This window comes from Cyclopterus lumpus, chromosome 23, assembly GCF_009769545.1.
Source record: "Cyclopterus lumpus isolate fCycLum1 chromosome 23, fCycLum1.pri, whole genome shotgun sequence".
NCBI classification, from domain to species: domain Eukaryota; kingdom Metazoa; phylum Chordata; class Actinopteri; order Perciformes; family Cyclopteridae; genus Cyclopterus; species Cyclopterus lumpus.
The window spans coordinates 13,179,557-13,202,952 of NC_046988.1; the positions used below are offsets into that span (position 1 = coordinate 13,179,557).

The 23,396-nt window shown below is 43.4% G+C and overlaps 1 protein-coding gene across 1 annotated transcript in view; it reads right to left on the reverse strand.

The window, feature by feature from the left end:
* cacna2d1a (calcium channel, voltage-dependent, alpha 2/delta subunit 1a) overlaps nucleotides 1–23,396 on the reverse strand; it is a 66,446-nt gene that overhangs the window by 24,451 nt on the left and 18,599 nt on the right. The window contains 7 exon segments of the mRNA XM_034526126.1: nucleotides 227–326; nucleotides 1,567–1,617; nucleotides 2,313–2,382; nucleotides 2,842–2,973; nucleotides 10,536–10,671; nucleotides 11,356–11,391; nucleotides 14,242–14,301. Coding sequence (XP_034382017.1) covers nucleotides 227–326; nucleotides 1,567–1,617; nucleotides 2,313–2,382; nucleotides 2,842–2,973; nucleotides 10,536–10,671; nucleotides 11,356–11,391; nucleotides 14,242–14,301 — 585 coding nt within the window.

A 23,396-nucleotide genomic window follows, 5' to 3' on the forward strand; every position in this document is an offset into this window, starting at 1 on the left:
ACTCAAAAGGTCACTGCCACGTTTAAAGCGATGACTCGAAAACCACAAATATACGTCCACGTCGACATTCGGCAACGTGTGCACCCGGAGGTTCAAAAACACGCAACAGAATCACCAAGAACTTCATCGACGGACTTTTTTTTTTCTAGAGTAAATATGCGCATAAGCCACATTTGTTTTCCAGTGGAGATGAAATCAAAGTAGCAGCTGCGGGGGAGATACTCACGTAGACCACGTTCACGTAGTCGTCGTCAGAGAGCGTCTCCAGCATCTTGCTGACCGACGTCCGGATGAGTTTGAGGGTGAGACCCGAAACGCTGCCACTCCTGCAGTTTTTTTTTCACAAAATAAATCAATATCACAGACGTATGCACATGTATATGTATTTTCTCATGCCACCACAGTCAAATAGGAAATCAGGGCGCTCTAAAACATGATTACGCATAACAAATGAATGTCTCAATGCGGCGAGTTTGACGAGATATCTCACTATGTGCCCCGATAAATTGAGCAGACTCACTGACGTTGCCATCTGTAAAGCCTTCTGCCTACACACTAGTTTATTTCCGCATGCGAGATATCGTATTATCTATCACATTTATTAGCATTAGTAATCTTCCTTTATGACGTGAGTTTTTTTTCCGGCTAACGTCTTAACAAACTGTGAAATGTTAGCGTTAAACAAAAAGGGACTCCAGATACAGCGCTTCGTTGGTCCCTGCAGGTACAAAGAGGAGTGGAGTTCCTCTAATGACATGTTGAATTGTGGTAAATATATATATATTTTTTTAAATATAAAAATATGGTGAATTATTAGCCATCGTTAGGTAAATAAATGCAGCTGTTAGAAAGACAGTAACAAGAGAGTTTTCAATATTATTCTTCATGGTCGCCGATGATGCACATCTTTATTATGTCACCAATATTTCTTTTAATCATAAACAGACGTTGCTAAAACTGGAGTAAATTACATATTTGCTTGGGACTATTTCCTGCCGCGATTTGATACACATTTGGTGCTCTAGTCTAATGAGAATAACATATTTGTGGGATTGATTTAAGATATACTACAGAAGCCATGTTCATGGAAATAAAGGGACACGTCAACAAGTGCAACGGCTCTTTTCAGTGGATTGCTTCAACAATAATACAAATATGGAATATTGTCCTTAAACTTGTTTCCCGCATACAGTGACATACAGTTTTTCTTTACAACAAAACAAGTTGGCGCTACCTATAAAGTGAACGCTGTATACTATAATGTGAACTATCAAACCGATATTTATGTGAATCATTGGTATTTCCACAGCTGTATGTATGCTAAATTGGTTTTCAACTGTGTGACCTTGGTAAATACAGAATACGGTTTCTTCAAAAAAGCAAAAACCTAAAACTTTTGAGGCATAAATCACTCATCACGGGAAGAAACAACTGGACTGTAAAGGATGAAGTCGCATGTGGGAAGCTGCCGCGAGCGCAGCGCAGTCAGAACGTTAGCATCGGGGGAGGAGGGGGGAGTCATAATAATACAATATGACTGTAATGAATCACAAGGTCGTCACTCACGCATCCACCAGGATCAGCATGTCCTTGGGTGACGCCGCCCCCTGAATGTACCTGGTGAGTAATAACAGACACGCACATCAAGGTCGTGGATATTGAAGGTCGTGGATATTGGAGTACGTAAAGAGATGGAGAATAATTATAATAATGCAGAAATTCTTTTTTCAAAAACAATTTCAACAAAGGGAATCAACAAAAACACAAACTTCAGCACGTGATACATGTTTCATCACTCTTATCTCTCTTTGAGCAAGTCATTAAAACATTGAAATAAATCAGATTCTTTTTAATCTTTAATGCTCTTCTTCCATTTCTTTAATAAATAAATGGTTGCGCGTCCTTGTTCGAGTGCTCAATAGCCGACAGAGCTTTTGAGGCTACTGACATTTAATAACATGGTTAAAAGAGTAATCAGATTGTAATGATTTTTAAGAGACTAATGAAGCTTCTGTTTTGGTACCATTTAATCTACAGTGACTCATCACAGTGCTCCGATGTGTTTGTTTGGTTAACCTGGATTTGATTGTTTTAAACTGTGTGACGATGTCCTTATGTGTAATCAGTTTATGCATCATGGCAGATGTTTTTATTGTGCAAATTAATCTTTAATATGATTAATTACACAGGTAGATTGGATGAGCCACGCTTATGCCCTTGACAAACACTACAGAAAATGACTGACGATGAGATTATTAAGAGACACAGACAACACAACAACTGCACTTTCCATAATGAGTGTCTACACTCACCACGGTCGCCTTCGAACATCATAGAGGTCGATCTTATCGGCCAAATTGCTCGAGTCAGTCCAAGGGGATGCTGGGATTTGGCAGAAGGAAGAAAATGGGAAATATGTTTACTGCACATTAAAATTGGGTTCAATACTTAGCGGCTAAAAACATGTCTTACAATTATCACCTTAAAGATTATCTTAATATTTTTTTAGATTAAAAGAATAGAAATCAATTATATTTGCTTTCTTAAGCAAATGAGAAGATTGACACTGACTCTGATTCCTGTGTATGCAACTCGAGCCAGGAGGCTATTAGCTTAGCTTAGCATAAATACTGGCAGCAGGGAGAAGCTAGCCTGACTCCAAAGTTCAACAATTGTTTTATCTCCTTTTTTTGATCTGTACACAATCTTTGAGATAAATTCAAAAGTTATCTGACGTCTGCGGCAATAAAGAAGTGCACGATTTTAATTTCATTTCTTTCCCTGACCACGTGAAGGTCGGCAGGCAGTTGGAGCAACTCCATTGGCTACTGAGCTGCTCACCTGGGAAGTACCGAGCCAATCCGGTGGCCGAGCCAAACACCTGCCAGAGGAGTGAGGGATCTTCCTCTTTGTTTTTACGGAAAACATCTTCCAAGGCCTCTGTCCAATTTAGCTCATTCAAAATGATGGTTGCTGGAAGACACACACACACACACACACACACACACACACATTCCTAAATTACCAACAGTGGCCTTTCATTCTACTCTAACCGAGCGTGGAATTCGGGTTTCTGAACCTTTTGAAATAACCAAAATGGAAAAGAACATATACACATAAAGACAAGTTGGTCATATTTGTAAAGAAGAACCCAATCATAGAAATCACAAAAATGTCAAAGCTTTTCAAAACACATTTATTTTGAAAGCAATTCTGTCGGAGAAACCAGCCTGAAAGCCTAAAGCCTAAAGCACACGTGCACGCGCGCACATGCACACGCACACGCACGCCGATGTGTCAGGCTACTGACATTGATATGGACAGATATGGAAACTGACATCAATCTGCTATGATGACATATTTCCATTTCTTTGACTTTTCTTGCTCTCAAAACACACACACACCAAAAAGCTAGAGCACTGGAGAGTGAGCAACATAGAGGAGACAAAAACAATATGATTCAATTTAATATTTCTGGAATGAAACAAAAAATCATCTTCTGGGCAGTCGGGGGGAGGGGAGGGTGGGGGGGGACAGTAAACAATGTATTTACCTGTTTGTCTGCAGGAGCTCTTACTGGATTAATGCTCCAACAATCTAGTTTGATCAAAAAAAAACAGCCTGGGAGAGTGGGCTGCATGTCAAACTGATGCTCTGTGTGTGTGTGTGTGTGTGTGTGTGTGTGTGTTTGTGTGTGTTTGTGTGCGTTTCTGTTAAAGTAACTGGTTTAAAAAATAAATTTTTTCAAAAGAGACCTCAGAACGGGACAGGGGACATCATCTGGGAGGTAACAGGTATGGCTGAGGCAGATTCGTACTGTACAGAAAACCAGAATCTATGTGGTTAAAAGGGAGTTATTGCAAGTTACTTATTATATCTACAATTCAGCAGAAAGAGGCACAGTGGGTACTAGTTTGTTTGGCTAAAAAGCCACCAAGAAAAACTCAGTGTCCTCTTTTAACTAAGTAAATAACCGATGACCAGCCTAGAACAAACATTGTTGTCACCCTCCCACTCCTCCCTTCGTCCTGTGGCTCTGACGCTCCCTCTGGCTTCCTCACTCCTTCCTCTCCTCACTACCACCTTCCTTTATTTGCACGCTATGTAAAAACGAAGACAGAGTTTAATCCCGAGCCTTAAATTGCTCCCTGTGGTCATTGCAGAGCAAAGCGTGTCCCAGTGATAAGTGGGGACAATTTGTCCAGGCCTCATCCCTCTGCTCCCCAGAGGACGGCCTTTAATGGATTAGTCCTGCTGGTTTCCGTGACATCGCTAACAAGAAGCCTCATGATAACAAGACCTCACAGAGGAGACAAGAGGTTTTCTCTTCCTCCCCCCCCCCCCCCCCCCCGATGCTGCACATACTGAACTGTGAACTAACAAGGAGGTTTCACGTTCAGTATGTCATTCGCCCACCAGCTGCTACTGCAGGAAGTCCAACGTAGTGTCCAACCCATTAGGCAATTTATGCCTGTGTGGATAAATAATGAGGAAGAGAGACGAGTGTGGCCTTATCCCCCCCCCCCCCCCCTAACCCCCCCCCCCCCCCCTTCCGTGTAGAATTGACATATCCATTATGGTCTCAGTGGGCAGGTCAGGGCCCACTGATGAGCCCTTGGCAAAGCAGTGTCCTCTCATCTCAGCCGAATACTGGAACGAATTGTATTTTCAGTGCACATAGATCCATCTCTGTGGCAACGTGTGTGTGTGTGTGTGTGTGTGTGTGTGTGTGTGTGTGTGTGTGTGTGTGTGTGTTGCTGGCTCGAGGTCACCGCGATAAAAAGAGATGAGAAGTGCGGTCAGCTCTATTTGTCAGGCGGGGCCGTCGTTGGCCGCCGAGGGACAATCGGGGGATCGGGCGCATGTGTTTGTGTGTCTGTGCAAGCAGAGCAACACACACTTATGTTACCGATAGATTGAATTTTTGTTTTTGTTTTCAGGGTTGGAGAAGAAGAAAAAAAACGTAAAATATGGACAAATGCATATTCTGCATCACGATTCTTTTTTTTTTTTTCACTCTCTTGAAATTAGAGAAATTAAACTATAATGAGTTAAGTAAAGGGAGATCACATTAAGAAGAGAAGGAAGGATCTGAAGTGCTATTCACAGGGGTAGTAGGTGAACACTGGGGCTAACAAGCTAAAGGCTAACGCATACATTTGTGTGACAACATTCACCAAAGTTGAACTTCCAGCTAAATCCAGCATCATAAATGGTAATGTGATCGTGCATTTAGGTGACAACTTACAGGTATTTGTGTCAGATCCAGAATTCATAAACGGTAACAGGTTGGTTACAGAGGTTGTTTTTTTTTTACTCTGGTTTAACCTGTTTTAATTGTAATTGGTGCGACACCAAGCGGTCACCAACTACTACGATATCATTGTTCCAGAGGTTATTGCATTTTTTTTTTTTAAAGATGCACCAGCCATGCCAGCTATTAACGAGTGAAGAAAAGATACAACATATCCATGTAGAGGCTGTCAGAAAACAAATCAAACCGGATTCTAGCTGGTGAGGCCGGTGGGAGGAGGTGCCGTGCCAAGTGATGTTCCCTGTCATCAGCTGTAGCTGGCGGCTGAAACGGCCTGTGCATTTGAAAGTAATTACTCGGTGGGGGCTGAAAGTGACGAGAACCTGTAATCACAGAATCATAAGGGGGCCCTGGACTCGATGATACTTGGACACTCACTACTAAAATTTGACTTCATTTTGCAGGCATTCACACACACACACACACAAAAAAGTGATGTAAATATAAGTGTGTGTTCCAATGAATGGGGATGATATATATTTATCATGAGTATGTGTGAAAACCTCCCAAGGCCATATGAAGATGTAGAAACACACTCATAGCGACTATCGCCGAGGGGGAGGCAGATATGACATCAGCACACACACACACACACACGTAACCCCCACATTTATTTCTGTAGCATGACAAAGGTGTCGAGTCGTGAAGGTGACCCCTTTAAGTAATGTCAACTGGCTTGAGATGAAGGGCGATTGTTCCCAGTCGAGCCTTTTAAAACCTCAACTTGGAGCACGCGGTTGCAAAGTTTCCACTTGTTGATTTTGGGGTTACCGTTATCCGGACTGGATTCAACGATGCAGAAGGTGACCTGACGGAAATCTCTTTCATTACTGTCATAGAAGTGTTATGGAGAATATAACAATATATAAGGATTATATTATCAAAAGGTAGGATAGGATTACGAGGAAAACAACTTTGTGTAATCCCAATAACCCATGAGGACATCCTGGGAAGGCATCCAACCTGTCGCAAGGACACCGGGAGACATGATTACAGTGAAAGGGGGGAAGAGCAAGGAAGGAAAGAAGGGAGGATGAGGAGTCAGAGATTGAGATGAAGAAAACTCAGAGTTTTGGCAGCCGGCTCCGTCAACAACAAGAAATAATAAAACAAATTATGTGAGCTTTTGCCACAGGGGCCGCAGCTTCGGTACAAACGCGTTCGCATACGCAGCGTCACAGACTCTCGGCACGTCGCAGACCCTCGGCACGACCCCCGGCACGTCTCAGACCCTTGGCACGTCGCAGACCCTCGGCACGTCGCAGACCCTCGGCACGACCCCCGGCACGTCTCAGACCCTTGGCACGTCTCAGACCCTTGGCACGTCGCAGACCCTCGGCACGTCGCAGACCCTCGGCAGACCCCCGGCACGTCGCAGACCCCCGGCACGTCGCAGACCCTCGGCACGCCGCAGACCCTCGGCAGACCCTCGGCAGACCCTCGGCACGCCGCAGACCCTCGGCACGTCTCAGACCCTCGGCACGTCGCAGACCCTCGGCACGTCTCAGACCCTCGGCACGTCGCAGACCCTCGGCACGTCGCAGACCCTCGGCACGCCACACGGTGTGCGTGTGTCTCGGGCCGACAGGTGCCACACAGCGTCGATTCAAACCGGGGCCTCAGACGAGCCTCGGCTCTCCAGCAGAGGCCGCGGCGGCTGTCCTCTCCGACGCATGCACGGCAATCTGCCTAATGAGCAAGACATCCGCAGCCATGAGATCCATAGGTGCATACGATGTGACACACACACACACACACACACACACACACACACACACGCCAACTCTCACACCCAAAGTGTTTCTTCCCCCCCGCAACCCTCAACACATTCACACACACACAGACAGACACACTCTGATTCATGCACACACGCACACGGTCTGACCACCCACACTGGATCAGCAGGGAGACTAGATTCCAATCAGCAGGACCGCTGCGGGGGAGAAAAACAGTAGCATATTTGTCTCCACGCAACCTATTAATATGCTTAATAAAGTGGAGCGAGGGATGAGTGTGAAGGGGTAGAGCTGCCGAGGAAAAGGGCGGCGAGGAGGAGGAGGAGGAAAGAAAAAAAAGAGCAAAAAAATGACGATATAAGTAAGGAAGAAAGGAACGGGGGAAAAAAGAGAAAGAGGGAAGGATGAAGAAGGGTGAAGGTCGCCGAGAAAGTCCACCGCAATGAAAAGAAGCGTTTGAGGATGACACATCTCTCCTTCAGCATCGGTAAAAGCCACGAGGACGCCAGCCCTGTCTAGACAAAGTCCCTAATCAAGTTACAACAAGATAGAAAACCAGGGCGTGTCCAAGTATGTCTCCTTCTACACACACACACACACACACACACAGTCGGATACACACTGCCATGGCAACGCCGACAGTGCTGACCATCCTGAGTGGCATCAATGTGGCAGCCCGTCCTTGGAGATGGAGGGAGAGAGAGAGAGAGAGAGAGAGAGAGAGAGAGAGAGAGAGAGAGAGAGAGAGAGAGAGAGAGAGAGAGAGAGCACTAACACAAGCCTATGCTTTGCTACTATGTAACTATACTACACCCAGACCCGACCCTCCACCTAAAAGAGATCAAACAGATACCACACCCCCGATAACCCAGTTGTTAAATGGTTAGAAAAAAAAATAGAAAAAAAATTGACAATGAGTTTCTTCCAACTCCCCAATCCGATTGAAAATATATTTACGTTTCTCAACATTTTATAAAAACTAAATAATAAAAAAAAAAAAATCAACATTATTGAGATGGTATGCTATCTCAACCAAAAATAAATCAGCATTGTCTAGAAACCTCTCAAAAGTAAGTCAAATAGAAATCCTGAATAAATGCTATGAGCGTGTTTGTTGCAAATAAAACAACAATTCAACGTCACAATAGAGTCCTGGCTTATTAAGTCCACATAAACTATTGAACCAATCGCTGTGCATGACTAACAACTTGTGTACGTTTTATCACATTTAATGAGATCTCGCTAACAGAGTTCTGGAAAGGAAATCCTTAAACAAAGCAAAACACATGAGAGAGAAAGAAAGAAAGAGGCCACAGTTTAGGAACATACCCTTCCTCCAACACCCAAACCCACCCTCGTCATTACAACGGTTGCTTATAATAATAACAACTGAGTGCATTTGGCATAGACAAACAGGTCTGCACAGTCAGAGGCCCCAGAGGCCTGTCACTCTGCACATTTATAGTCCAACTTATGTGGAGTGACACGCTGTGTAAGGACATTACAGTCATGTGGCCGAGTCGCCTGCATTTAGCAAACCCAGTGTGACGATCATTAGTCAAATTGATATTGAATGCTCAATCAATGACAAGGACGCTATTAGCTCATGCCTGGGTATCAGGCCATTGTTTAACTGCTTGATGCCTGCTGCATTTGTGCGTTGTTAAATGTATTGTGTAACTATGTTTAGTTATAAAGTGTCATATAAAGCAGTTATGTAGTGCTGCAAAACGAGATTATAAGAGACCTTGTGTTTCTTTGGAAGGATCCAGACAACTCTTTTCCCCCATTGTTTTATTTCCATTTTCTCCTGTGTGTGTCCTCTTATTGCAGCTATGTAGTGTAGGTGTGTGCATGTTTGGTACGAGACCGAGTGTGCAAAGAAGGACATGACCTGTATGCTTCTGTGTGTATAAAGCCATGTCTCCATCCGTTGGTCCGTGTGTGTCCTTGCAGTGCGTCCATTAGTGTCCTAGAGTAAGAGGCCAACTCAGAAGACATGTGTTGTGTGTGTGTGTGTGTGTGTGTGTGTGTGTAGTATCTCTACCGAGGAAGCCTGTCCGTGTAAGATATTGCTGTTTTCAAATCCCTGGTAAAAGGAAAAAAATCAATGAGTAAAATACACCAATCACATTTAGATTGATATCATTGCCGTTTGAAGACTAACTCCTGATGCAAAAGCCATTACCTGATGCTAACACCAATTTCAAAATACAGTCTGTTTCACATTTGACAGTCAGATCGTAATGGATAAAACTCCAATTATTCGGCTCCTGATGACTCAATTTTGTCTGAATGAGTCTTAAGGCTGGCCACATTCGGTAAGCATTCTTTATTATACCATTATTGAATTACTGCAAGCCAAATCTGGTTTTACTGGCGGCCTGTCGGGTGTGTTTTCCTGTTGAATGCTGGGAGAGGCTCCCGAAGAGAGAGAGATGGAGTATGTCCATGAAGTTACAGCCCATCACTTTTGATCAGCAGCGAATAGCACCAAATAGTGCTAGCAGTAGGAAAAATAAGTAATTGGATCAACATGATCAATTTACTTAAATGAGGCTAGTCTGATCTCCTTCAATACAGTAACAATACAGCTGATTATTTTTGAGAACAGTTTTGCAGGTTTTGTCAATCAGATTTTTGACTTATTGGTGGCAGGGGATGAAAAGTCAGGGAATCACTAAAGTTATTATGGTCCATCCTCTGGGCACCATGGATATCTGTACCAAACAACATGGCAATATATCCTACAGCTTTTTAGACATTTCACTCGAAGCTTCAACGGTGGCACTAAGAGGAAAAGTAAAAGAAGCCATTGTGATGAATCTCCTGGGGACCATGAATGTCTGTAGAGATTTTCATTGCAATCCGTGAGTCCGGACCAAAGCAGACCAACAATGCCACCCTTGTAGCCATGCGGCTAATATGGGTAAACATTTTAACAAAAATAAACTATGCATAACATTATGTTTATATGATGGAAAAAATGACCAAGACACGTGTGTAAGTTAAGCAAGTGAGAGAAGTAGCGACCAAAGAAAAGCTTCAATGCAAGCGTGTGATAAACGTGCCAAAATAACTGAGAAAACAACCAGAATACAACAAAAACACCTGAAAAGATCATTGGCCGAGGGAAAACGTTCCTGTTCAACTGTCGAGGTCAGCGGGGTTAGTCGTGAACGGGAGGGAAGGGAGCAGCCGGTGACCAGGGTAAAGAGGGGGCTAGAGTGTGCAGGCTATCGGGCTGTTGACATCTAGGCTATATATAGACTAGAATGGCCTAGCTTTGGTGGGGAACTGTCTGCACTGGCTGAGCGCTGCATCATGGGAATGTACTGTAGATACTGGACATAGCAATGACAGCAATAAAGAGAGAGAGAGAGAGCTGGGGAGGGTGGTGGTTGCTATGTATTACCGTTTATTTACCGAAAGGATGTACCGGACGATGTGAGAAAGATAATGCCGTTTTCTACAATGCAACTTACAGCCTTCATATATATCTGTAGGGATGTGGACGGCGGTGGTGTTGTACGAGACGAGTCGCTTGAAGTCGGGGTCCATCTCAAAATCGTCTGGGAGGTATCGGTTTTTCCTTCCTTTTACTTCCTCTGTCTCGTTAAGCTGCAGAAAAGGGGACAAAAAAAAAACAAGAGAAGCTGGAGTTTCAGTACCATCCTGTAAAGGATTTTATGGATGAACAGGGGTGTGCACCCTCGGTTTGTATATGCGGTTTCTTTTTTACTGCGAATGACAAGGTGTTAGTGTTAATATTCACTTTGAATGTCACTACCGAGAGATGCTTATAGAGAAACTGAAAAGTTTTCAGGCCGTGGAACATAAACCCAGGCATCCGGAGAGATAGAGACCGAGGGTAGAGGGGCTGTCAGTCAAATGCAGAGTGACACTAGGGTGGTTCTTTCCCACTGGGATATAGTGGAGGGGAATTAGATGCTGATCCCTGTTCATGAGAGCGGACAGATGACGTCTGAGGCCGGGGGATGCGTTCAATGTCTCACGCATACTCATGTGTTTTGGGGCCCAAAACATCCATTGGTGCTTATACATACAAACTAAATCTGATTAAACAGGCACGCAGGCCAGAGTTCATACATCGGTGATTTGTACATACAGTGACGTCTTTTCACAGATTCTCAACAGGCCGTCAATAAAAATCTGCTATCGGTTTTTGTTGCCATGGCGATGCTCTCTGCACGGCCGGATATGGGTTGCCTTGCGGTGTTATATTTGACAGTTTGCATCTGTAATGACAGAATATAAGAACTAGTGGGATCAAGTTGAACTTACGTCATCTTTGGCATTGTAGTAAACCATGTTGTCAACCTGCGAAGAGATTGAAAGACAAACAGGAAAAGATTAGGAATGAATCACAATATACTCTTTTATAAATGATTTGAATGCAGCCTGACAAATTACAGATATATAACGAAACCAACGTGGGAAAGTGCCAAACACTGCAGTTCCTCAAATGGCCACTTGAGGTGTGTTTGCATTTGTGAGACCCCATACTTTACAGCAGAAATAATCATGTTTACAGCCCTTTGGCTTAATGTTGTGCATAACTGAGGGTGCGGCCGCTTTGAGTAGCAAGCGGGGTGCCGTCGGAGGGTGCTCGCTGTCTGCTCCGACGACGATCTACCTCGTTGTGCATTTTTTTGGAATTGCCAGAAGGCTGGCGTCATTACTGCCGAGATGGCGACAGTAATGGAAACAACGGTAATGTGCTCTTAATATCCACAACTAAGTGTACCACGGCTCCAAATTGGGGCCAAAATGTGTCCACCCTGATCGAGGATCAAACCCCACCAAGCTATTCTGCGTCTCGTGTACTTCAATTTCACTTGATACTTCCTTATTGGGAATAAAGGAGACTAAAATTCTCACTAGAAGCCGCATTCAAATTTGCCCAAAAGATTGTACTTTGTCTTGGATAAAAAAAGAAAACATCAAAAAGGGAATGAAACCGATGGCCAGACTAACTGACTGTTACAGGTCTATAATCTTAAAAGATGCCATAAAGCTTCCATACTTGTCTTTCTTTGTTTTAGTTACAACTGCAACTGTGGATGGAAATCAAATCCTGCCCTCTTTCCATTGCAAGGCAGCCGTGTGTGTTTGACACTGAGGCTCAGTGACGTGAGTGGTGTTGTTTTGCTCTCACACTGCCGGGCCTCCTGTCAGGACACAGGCTATCACGGCGCTAACGTGCTAACCTATAGCTCCTGCTGACATAAGAACGCCCTGGAGCCACGGAGATGGTTCAATTTACATTTCCATGTTATTCATATAGTGCCAAATCATACCAGAAGTTATCTCAGGGCACTTCTCATATAGAACAGGCCTAGACTGTACTCTTTGCACTATTGACTGACTCCCCCCAACCGCTAAGCACTACAATACCACTACATCAGTTTAAACTGTATGCAATTAGTGCACAATAAGAGATTACAAGGCTAGCATCTGCTCTCTGTTTGGCTGTTTCTTAGTTATTTCAGGGGACACTGTATTTTCGACAGCGCCGACTCCAAACCCACACTTACTTTAAAATAATATAACGATGCAGACAACATAAGAGGACTAATATGAAGGCAAATCAAATTTGACCTGTTTTTTTTTTTTAACGACAACTGTAAATAGGGCCAAAGTCATTACGTTACTGAGCAGACGCACACCAGTGGCAGCTTTTAAGTGTTCATTGTCAGCGGGGAGAGGTGCCCAGTAGTATTGGCCCAGTTATCAAAAGGTGACAGAAAACAGACGCGTGCGCCAGAACACACACAGACACACACACACACACAGACACACACACACACACACACACACGAACGCTCCACTTCAAACACTCGTGATTTATGACACAAATCCATACATTGTGGGTTGTTTTATGTCAAGTAATTTATTAGCCGTATGTATTCTGTTCTAAGTGAAAAGGAAAATGAAATGACCATTTATAGCACGCGTTATTGGGATTCGCCTTTTCTTTCAAATCCGTGTTCAAAATGAGTCAAAGGTCGCCTCAGAACTGTTCATAATGGCGTTGTGGATGCTTGAACACCGAATATGTGGCTTCACATTATAGATTATGTTAAATTCCACAGACGATGCTCCCATCCTGCATGTTAAAATAATTTATATTAGACGTGAAAAAAAAATGAAGGCGCACAGAGAGTTCATGTGAGCGTATACGAGACGAGTCTGAGGCAGAAGCCAGCACTGTGTGAAGTCAGAGCAAAGCTGTGGTTACGTAACCTACGCCATCAAATGATGTCTCTTGACGTAAAAAACAACAATACGAGAGTCGTGCAGCGGTGACTTTTTCTCTTTTTTTTTTTTTATCCGCCAACCGTAGAGAAGTCGAGACATCTCGAAAAGCTCTCATCGCTATCAAAGTAATACAAATGTCTGAAGCCACAAGAGGCCCCGGTTCATATCGTTCAGTCACAACCGTTACAGGTTCACGCAGAGGACACGTCAGTAGGAATCCGCGACATTTGTGCAAAGCTCTAAGCATAAACCTATTTTGGGGAATTTCTATATCAGAAATATTGAAGTATGACAGAAATCCCCATAAAAGAATATCAAACTCTGTGATTGTATAGCGGCAGACATATTTTCCTTCTCTGTTTAATGCAACACAGTGTGTAAGAAGTTAAATAAAGGGAATTTTTAATGGGAAATAATCATTAAGGATTGGAAAACCACACTAAAGAGCTTTTTTTTTCCTTCTTCTTCTTCTTCTCCAAGTTAATAAGCTAAATGGCCAAGTGGATTTTTTTTCTTTCACGTTCTTTTCAGCCACAGTGCGTTCACTCAATATCATTTGTCAGTTGATAAATGGCCGCCAAGAGCGTGAGGCTTTTTCTCCAGGGCCAGGGAATTTGCAATTTGTTATGAAACGGACGAAGCTGAAAACACGACGCCGCTTGATTGATGGACAATATCAGCGTGTTCACGTGTGCGTGCGCGCTCATCACATGCATGTGAAATTCAATCTCGTATTAAGGCATAACAGCACTGCCGTCATTGTAATGAGATTAGCCATCCAATTAGTACAATCATATTGGCTCATGAATAACACGTCCCTGCCCCCTCCCCCCCCCCCCCCCCCCCCGGCTCCTCGGCACCGCTTGTTGTACGGACGCAGTCCACCAGGCCTCCAGCCCGCTCACTCACCTCACTGTCGCCGCTCCACATGTGCTCCATTTGAAACTTCTCTGCTTCCATTGCCAGCCTCTGAGAGAAGAGAGAGAGAGAGAGAGAGAGAGAGAGAGAGAGAGAGAGAGAGAGAGAGAGAGAGAGACACGCAGCACGTTAGCCCTCGTTCATTATTCTCCTAAAAGCGAGGACCTTTTGGCAACATTACTAACAACATCATGGTAATGGCTCACACCAAAGATATGACAGTGACAGTGTATTCGAAAAATCCCGACCTGGTACACATATGCAGTTGAAAATATGAATAATTAAATATCAGAGACACGTGTGACGTCGTGCCGTATAACCCGAGGGCAGCTTTAAAGAGGGTGCTGCTGATGATGCACAAACAGTGAGTTCAAGGGATATACCTGCACATACACACACACACACACACACACACACACACACACACACACACCTCCTCTCCTCTCGGCACCTGTGGGTATGAATTAGGACCAGCTGTGACAGCTGTGACACAGTGTTGCGCTAAACTTAGACACCCACATATTCAATCTTTTTCCTATATCTGGTCCTAATGACTGGGTTAATGGGTTTATAATGGGCCCAGCTTTTAATCTGTACCTTGTCTAGAAATGCGCTGTACTATTAATTTCCCCTGGGAAATGTAAAATCCGTCTCTATGTGTACGGCACTGCTGGTTTCAAGTCACACAGAAGGGGCAGAGACTTGATGTGTGGGGGGGGGGGGGGGGGGGGGGGAAGCAGTAAATTAATTTATGAAACGAGAGGAGGGTGGGGTTTTAAAAAAAAAAGTTAATTATTGAATTAATTCTGCGGTGAAATTAAACAAGACAGTCGCAAGAATCAGAGAGGCAGAGCGACGCCTGATTGTGAAGCTCACGCTGGGGTATCAGTGGCGGCGTTCGGGGGGGGCCTTACACGTGACATCAACTGGACTTTCTTTTATTAATTTTGAAATCGCTCACCCATAAGCGCCATGGATATCATTATACACCTCACGCTAAGAAAAAGTAGACGCAATTCATGCGAAACAACAGCCTGACGGGTGAGAGAAACTGAAAAGGAAAATACCATCAATCTTCTTGACTGATTCATATACATATTGCGTCCACAAAATAGACATTTCCACAGAGACAGTGCACACTTTTTTTGTTGCCTCTGGTTCCTGCACTGCTCCTTCTTTCTTTCTTTCTTTCCTTCTCAAAGTAAGCCCCCCCCCCTTACTGCATAATCAATTGGCAAGAGGCGACATTTTCCCTCCTGAAGATCACTCGCCGTCCCACAATGCATGCTGGGGGCTCACGCTGAAACGCGGTTACCTCGACAGCCTCTCAGTGAAATAGAGAATATGTGGGTGTGTGGTTAAAAGCTTCTCTTTGTTCCTGGATGCATACAGGTCAACAACATTGGGCGTTTAAATTATATTTGTAGTAAGTTGATCATGTTTGTGAATCTACCTGCATCCACAACACAAACACAGTGTGTATATACACACACACACACACACACACAGAGCCTCAGCAGACGTAGTGACTCCACAGATGTCTGTTTCCAGTCAGGTCACTATTGGCTCAAAGACAGATTGTGGGGGTGTGTTTATTAAATCTAATAAACTAATAAGCTGAGGCTGTGGTCACAAGCCCCACTGATGGCGGTCTGGAAGCACTCATGCTGTGTTACATCATCGTGACCAGGCCAGTACGTTTTTATGGATTTCCAAACAAAAGCAATTTGCAAATGCTTCACTGTAAACTATACAACAAGCCTACTATGTGGAGTCTTTGTCATTACCTACATGTAAATATATATATTAAGTCAAATTAAACCCTGCAGAATTCATACAGACTTTGAAGTCTTTTGACTTGAAATGATGAGTTGAATGAATGCACCAAAGAAACATAATCAGTATATTAGTTGTCTACACGGTAGTGTATTAAGAGTTCCCAGCATGCATTTTTTTGAGTGGAACTCAAGAGTGAGTTGTAATTAAATATAAGTGTTTCAAACTATTTCAGACTTACTTCAACACCAAATCGAGCCAAATCCTTTGAGTGTCGTTTTTGACACTCAAAGGATCCACACACTCCAAACTGAACTTGTTGGCTGTTACTTCTTCACTGGCTTCACAGACTGTTTCACTTTAGTGGAAGGGTTCCACTCACACTGGACTAAAGACATCATGTCCTGAATGAATCTGGAGAATATCCACGATACCGCCTCGTCATTAAAGAGCATCTCCACAGCAGAGCAGGAGGTCATAGAGCCCAGAGTCACGGCCACAGCCGAACCTTTTGTCTCCGAAATTGGCAAATGCACTTGGGGGACCTGTAACTGAATATGAGGTTTGCTGTCCATGCGGTAAAAATATGAAGTCATAGAAACGAGAGCGAATGAAAGAAAACGGTGCTGTATTACAAACAGTGTGTGAAGCATAAAGCCCCATAAATCCACTGTATCCTCATTTGTGCACATGTGTGTTTGTCTTCTGTTTGGAGAAAATGAATAATGTCCACTGTAAATGATCTTACTTTTCTTTTTCTGAGAAACGTTTAATATAAAATGTGTCAGTGAAGTGAAATCAAATATTAACCACATGACTGCATTCATCAAATTGAGCCCCAAAAAACACGAGCAGTGAATAGACGCAAAGATAATTTGTGGTGATGTTTTATATTGTTTTTGAGTCCATGAACATAAACCCGGTCCTCAGCACCAGCAGCTGTTCTTGTACACAGATTTTTGTTTGATTTATAATGAACATTTCTCACCGTTTTATTCTCTCTACCTTTGTTGGAGGATGATAGTGGGAGAGCCGGGCTTCCAGTGACCAATCACAGCTTTCCCCTTGAGTTCTAATGGGGGACAGATTCTTGTTTGGATGAGTCTTCGTGCCTAAATGCACGAGGAGCGTTTGACGAGATGGAGAGAGCAGAAAGCATTGAGACTGGCTTCCTCTCACACACACACACACACACACACACACACACACGTAGAATACACAAATCCCCCTCAGCTGTTCTAAAGCATCCTTTATGTCTGCCATCTAAGAACGCTGGGTACAAAAACACCGGGCTCTGCCCCCCTTCCGATGTTGCATCTTGTAAGCAATACACAGAGATGCACTGTGTAAACATGCACGCTTGCTTTTCTGACACGTTCCTGGCAGTCTGATTAGAGCATCAAGTCCTGCCAGGACGAAACACACACACACACACACACACACACACCCCATCTCACTGATGTGCAGGGGAGGCACGGGAGAGCTGAGGAAACATGAGCATCTGCTGTTGACTGGCAGCACTTTAGTCAGATCTATCCTGCTCAGCCTGAAGGGAGTCAGGAGGAGAGTGGTGAGAGAGAGAGATACATTTGCACCTACACAATCACACACACACAAAAGAAAACAACTGTACAGTACAGTAAGTAGATGCAACTTAAACCCTTCTTACTATACTACAACCCCCGGTCTTTTAGACAAGAAGCAGTGCTCAGGAAGTGACTCGTCAGGGTCTCGCCATCCACCGCTGTGTGCTGGTTTGACAGCTCGTCTCTCCTCCAGCAAACACTCCCGGCTGAGCACGTTATCTGTGTGCCAGCTGGCTGCAAACAGCTCCCAATTACAGCTGTACCCAGCTGCAGTGTTGACACAGCGGTTCTACACGCGCACACACACACACCTAACACACAGCGTTACCGCGTGTCACCGCATCCCTCTCTTTGATAATCAGAAGATTGTTCTGATGCTGAACCTCCAGTTCAGTGCTCATCACGCGGAGTTATTGTTGATGTATCAAGACGCCGAGAAAACAGCGAATCCAAATTCAAGAGTCAAGAAAACACGCGTGTGTTATGCAGCAGCTGTTGTCTACGCCTGAACATGACCGAATAATGAGCCGGACACATCAAATGTACACCTATGCAAATGCTGTACGTCTGATAAGTTTATATGAAGGAAAAAAAAAAAGAGATGACAAACTCAAAGCTGGAGCCGCGGACACACACAGTGTGTGCAACAGCTGGGCTGACAAAGGCAGCCACACACACAATGCACACACTCCAGGAAGTGGTGAATAATGAGTCACTGGTGGCCAATATCAGACACACCCACGCCATCTCTATCCCACTCATTTTTTGGCAACATTATTGATATCAAATAGTTTTTGGAGACAGGGACAGAACTATATTTGCACAACGTTACATCACACCAAACAAAGGATTCTTATAACGTCTCTATGTTCTTGTGAGCTGGTAAAATTAAGCCCCCCCCCCCCCCGTATACATTGGTGGTTGAGTTTGTCATTTTTAAACGTGTTTTATACTCTGACCACAGAATAATTCAAAAGTGACAGCACCACTCAGCATTGAAGTGCTCGGTATGATTAAAATAAAGATACATCAAGAGTTGGTAAGTAAACTGAAAAATAATGATTTGAGTAAATTCAACGAAAAACTTAAAAAGAATCGAGAACCTACATTAATTAATCTATAGAAAATATATACATACAGTACATAATAAATTCTGAAAATTCAGTTCCGGCTGTCATAAATAAGTCATATATAACAGGTGTATAATTAACATAGTACTAATTCAAATATAGTATATGTGCAATGAAATGTACTGTACATAATATACAACAAGAAGACAATTATATAATGTAAAAATATATATAAAAATAAAATAAAATGGAAGAGAATATCATGAAATAACACAATATAATAAACTAACAATATAGTAGAGTAATACATAGTCATATTACATAGTGATTCCAGTAATATATTGCAAAGTAAAATAAAAATGGCACATATTTTCTTTCCCTGTGTGTTCCATAAATACTTCCAAACCCTATAATTGATTATGTGCTCCAATAGCAGAGCCCTTGAAAAAGGTATCACTTCAATGTCTCAAGACTACTCCCAATAATACTCATACAGAAGGTAGTTTACTCTGAAAGGGCTCTGGGTGAAATCAGCATAATGACCTGTCAATAATAAGCCCTTGGCGTGTGACACGAGTAGAGAATTAATGTTGTTTATTCATCAGCATATTCTTGGAAAAAAACAAACAAACAAATCATTATTTAAATTGACATATTGCGTAACGCGCTCTTCTTCAGAACGCCATCGGAAAACAGCACGCAACAGAGGATTGTTTTGAGTACAAGTGGATACGCACTCACGGGGGAATTTGCACGAGTGTAACAATTTCAATGTTCGACTTAATAAAATAACGTGCGAGTGAGGAGCCTCATGAGCTTGTGTGTGTGTGTGTGTGTGTGTGTGCCACTGTGTGCCTACTCTGTGATTAGGGCTTTACCAGCAGGGTTTAATGACTCACAGCATGTCATCCAGCGCCGGTTTAATAACGCACTTCCAGACACTGGAGATCTGTGACTCCTCTGTCATTATGCACCACTACACAACACAACACTTAAAAAGGGCACTATTCAGAAAGCTCTCGCGTCCCTCCCTCTCAGACAATCTAATGAACGTGAATGCTACCAGAGAGGGAATGTTGTGGATCGTAGTGAATGAGGATACTTGAATGAAAGTTCTCCCAGTGTTGAGTGCAAAAGAGGGTAACAAAGAGAAAGAGAGAGAGAGAGAGAGAGAGAGAATGAGAAGTGATTCATTTCGGAGGTGTGAGGAATCTGTTTGCGATGCCCATGTTGCTTAGCAACCAGGGTGTCATGGTAACCTGCCGCATCTGTGGTCCATGTACCGCGGAGATCGAAAGCTCCCATGCGATGGCGACACAACGACGCGTTGCGTTCGTCGTCTTCCCATTGGCCATCTCTCTCCTTCGCCGATTAAGACTTGACTCGACGCCCCGAGATCCACTCGGTTCAACGTGAACGGTGGAGGGCGCACGCTGAGGGGGATTTAAACCAACGCAAGAAGCCAAGTTGGGATAAACAACTGTTGTCTCCAAAATGGCCACCGATTATGGCTTGAGACTGATGGGCCCGCCAAAGACTTTTTGGATCTGCAGCCAAAGCGCTAATGCATTCCCAGGCTTGAAATAACCTCCCCCGGTCGATAACTAAACAGCGCAGTCCTCAGCCGTCTGTTCTGTAGTCCCTTTCTCTCCAGTGGTCTCTTTCTTTTGCTTTACTCAATTCCTTACATGTACTCTGATTCCTTTCATCATCTTTCTCTCTTTGATTTTAATAACGACATCTTCACTGCAGCTCCGTCCACTCTCTTCTGTGCAAGCAGTCTGTCAAAGGAACATCTTGGTGGGCCGCCATGCCCCCCCCCCTCCCCACCCCCCACCCCACCCCCTCCTATGCAGGTGCTGTTGACAGCAAGCGTCCCTCAGGGTGGGTGCAAAGCATCTGAGGGGCTTTCTTCAAAGCGCCAACACAGAATGACCTTTCCCTTGTCCCAACAAGTCAATCCTCTCTCGCTCCAGTTTTAGTTTTTTATCTTGACACCAGCCATTGCCAGCCTAACCCTCCTCGGCTTTTAAATGTCAAAAAGCAGACACTGTGAGGATTTTTCAGATTTACAAGGACATGCAAATGATGTAGTGTGTGTGTGTATCGAAAAATAAGTGATATTCAGAAAATGTTGTATATTATGGACTGCAGTTTACTTTTGCTGCTGGATGTACTGATGTTACAACCAACACACACTAAGAAGTGATAAGTGGTTCTCGACAACAACTGCGAGCAGCACCTCCGGAAGCCAAGCAATCAGCCCGCTCCAACTGGTACACGTGGCGGGCCAATGTTGATACTATGGCAGGACTGCAACGCAGACATCGATGTAGACTGGTGTGACACATGTCAGCAGGAAGCAGTAAAGTCGGTTGCCTTGCTGATATTTGTTCTGTTAGGCTGTAAAACACGTGGGCGTGCTCTCCGTGTGACATCGCCCGTACCTTTCTGAAGAGCGGCTCCTTCCCGTCGATCGATACGTTTTATTGACACGTTAAATTGTACACGGTAAGGTCACAGCTCCAGATGTAAATACATCGCGGAAGAATGATGACCGACATTGGAATTAGAAATGAGGTTTACTTTTATGACAACGTGGTTATAACTTTAAGTATCTAATTCAGGCTGCAACAAACTCATTATTGTAATCAGTTGAAACCTGTGAGACCTATGCTTAACCTTCTCTCGTTGGTTTAAAAATGATTTCAAACAACGTTTAGTAGTGAGGTTTACGGTTGTGTTTAGATGCCATTTTTGGCGATACAAATTTTAAGATCAGCCTGATACAGACAATTATTTTCCTGTGGCTAGAAACAAGTGCAAATGCCTCAACCTATTGGCAGAGCTCTCTCATAAATGTGGGCTTTTATGATAAATGAACATATCTGGAAATCTCTGCAGCTGTCAATGTGGGAGGATGAATGACCCGTTCCATTGTCAACCACAGGCTCCATCAGGGGAACGGTTAAGAGCAAGGATTCAATAATTCATGAGAACAGAGGATTCAGAGAATCTACTGTCAAGGCAGGTTAAAAAAAAAGAAGAAGCCCAGGTCAATGCAACAAACATACAGACTTATACTGTGTGTCCAATACGTGTGAGTTCATTCACTATTCATCAACAGGTCACAGCTACATGTTAGCTCATGGGATGTAATGATGGAGGTCATTGGAGCATTGACACAGAAACTGAGTAAGGACCTATTGATCCCAGCATTGGCAGGATGCTTCAGCATTGACTGACGTTCAGCTGATTGAGGATTGTTGTCGGCCCCAAGGACGATTTAAAATGTCTCAAATGTTGTCAAAGGTTGTTTTTTTTTCCGCAATTGATTCAGCAACAGGATGGATAGATAGATGGACTACGTTCTCAGGGATTTACATGAAATAACACTAGTACGACTGTCACACATCTGTCTTTACCAAATGAAAATATCTGCTTATTGTAATTTTTAAATCCGTTTTGTACCGATACACTTTAAAATAAAAAAGGGATATGCATGTTTTTTTTTAAAAAACACAATCTTTTCAGCTGTACTGGATAGAATGGAGAGAGAGAGAGAGAGAGAGAGAGACGACAGGCGTGAGAGAGGGAGGGGATCGAATTTAAAAGTGAAAAATGTCCTTACTTTCAGAATAATTTATCATCCGTATTCAAACTGTATTCACACACAGAGACAAGAGGGACATGGAGGCATACATCCGAAAAGGGAAGAAATGCGAGCGGACAGAAAAGGGAGAAAAGACGAACACGGGGCAAGAGAAAAAAATGGGAAAATGGGAATGAAGAGTGACAGAGAACCCGGATGAAGTTATGGGAAAGGAAGTTAAGAGGGAGTCATGGGCAATGAGGATGGAAGCACAAGGTTGGAGGGTGCAATGGAAAAGACACAGCACAGGAGTAATACAATACCATTTGTGACAAGAATGGAGAAGGAGAGGGATGATTTTAGGGATGTGGACAAAGGCTGCAAAGGGCTAAACAGGTATGAAAGGTGCATTGCACTTGCGTGTGTGGGCATACAGATCTCCAGTTTGGCTAAAGGTGAAGCCTGGTTGTCAGCGACTAATGTGAGATTATAAAGTTTCCTAGAGGTCTCGGAGACAACTCTAAGTCAGAGATGCCTCTATCTAAAAAAAATAAAATAAAAAAAAAGTCCTCTGCATCACAGAGAACAAGACTTTCAGGGCACTGAATGCAGAATATTGCGGTGCGACATGAAAGGAGGCAAATTCTTTGATCGCCCATGAGTGCCTTGGAAACACAAATTATTTCCCCGGTCGGATCGCTCTCCGCTTTGGGAACATTAACTTGAAATGGTTGAATCAGACGGGCGAAGGACTGACGTTTCAAACAGTGAATAAAAGAGAAGACTTTACATTTGCAGCATGTTCACGTCTTTAGAGTAACGAAAGGCAGACAGCGGATCTTATAAGAACTGCCAATGAAACTGAACTACGCATCATATAGAATTAGGCAGCAAAATAGTCCTTAAAGATAGAGTACTATTGCAGTCATGTAAATTGCATGATAATCTGATACCAGGTCTATAAATCACGATATAAACCCAAGTTATTGTCCAAAGCGTCTTACAATAAGTGCATTTCCATGAGTACACACTTAGAACAACAAGAATCATAGTTAATAGATTGGAGTGAAAGACACCAGCAGGAGCGACACAAATTACAACAACAAAAAAAAAAGAGATAAC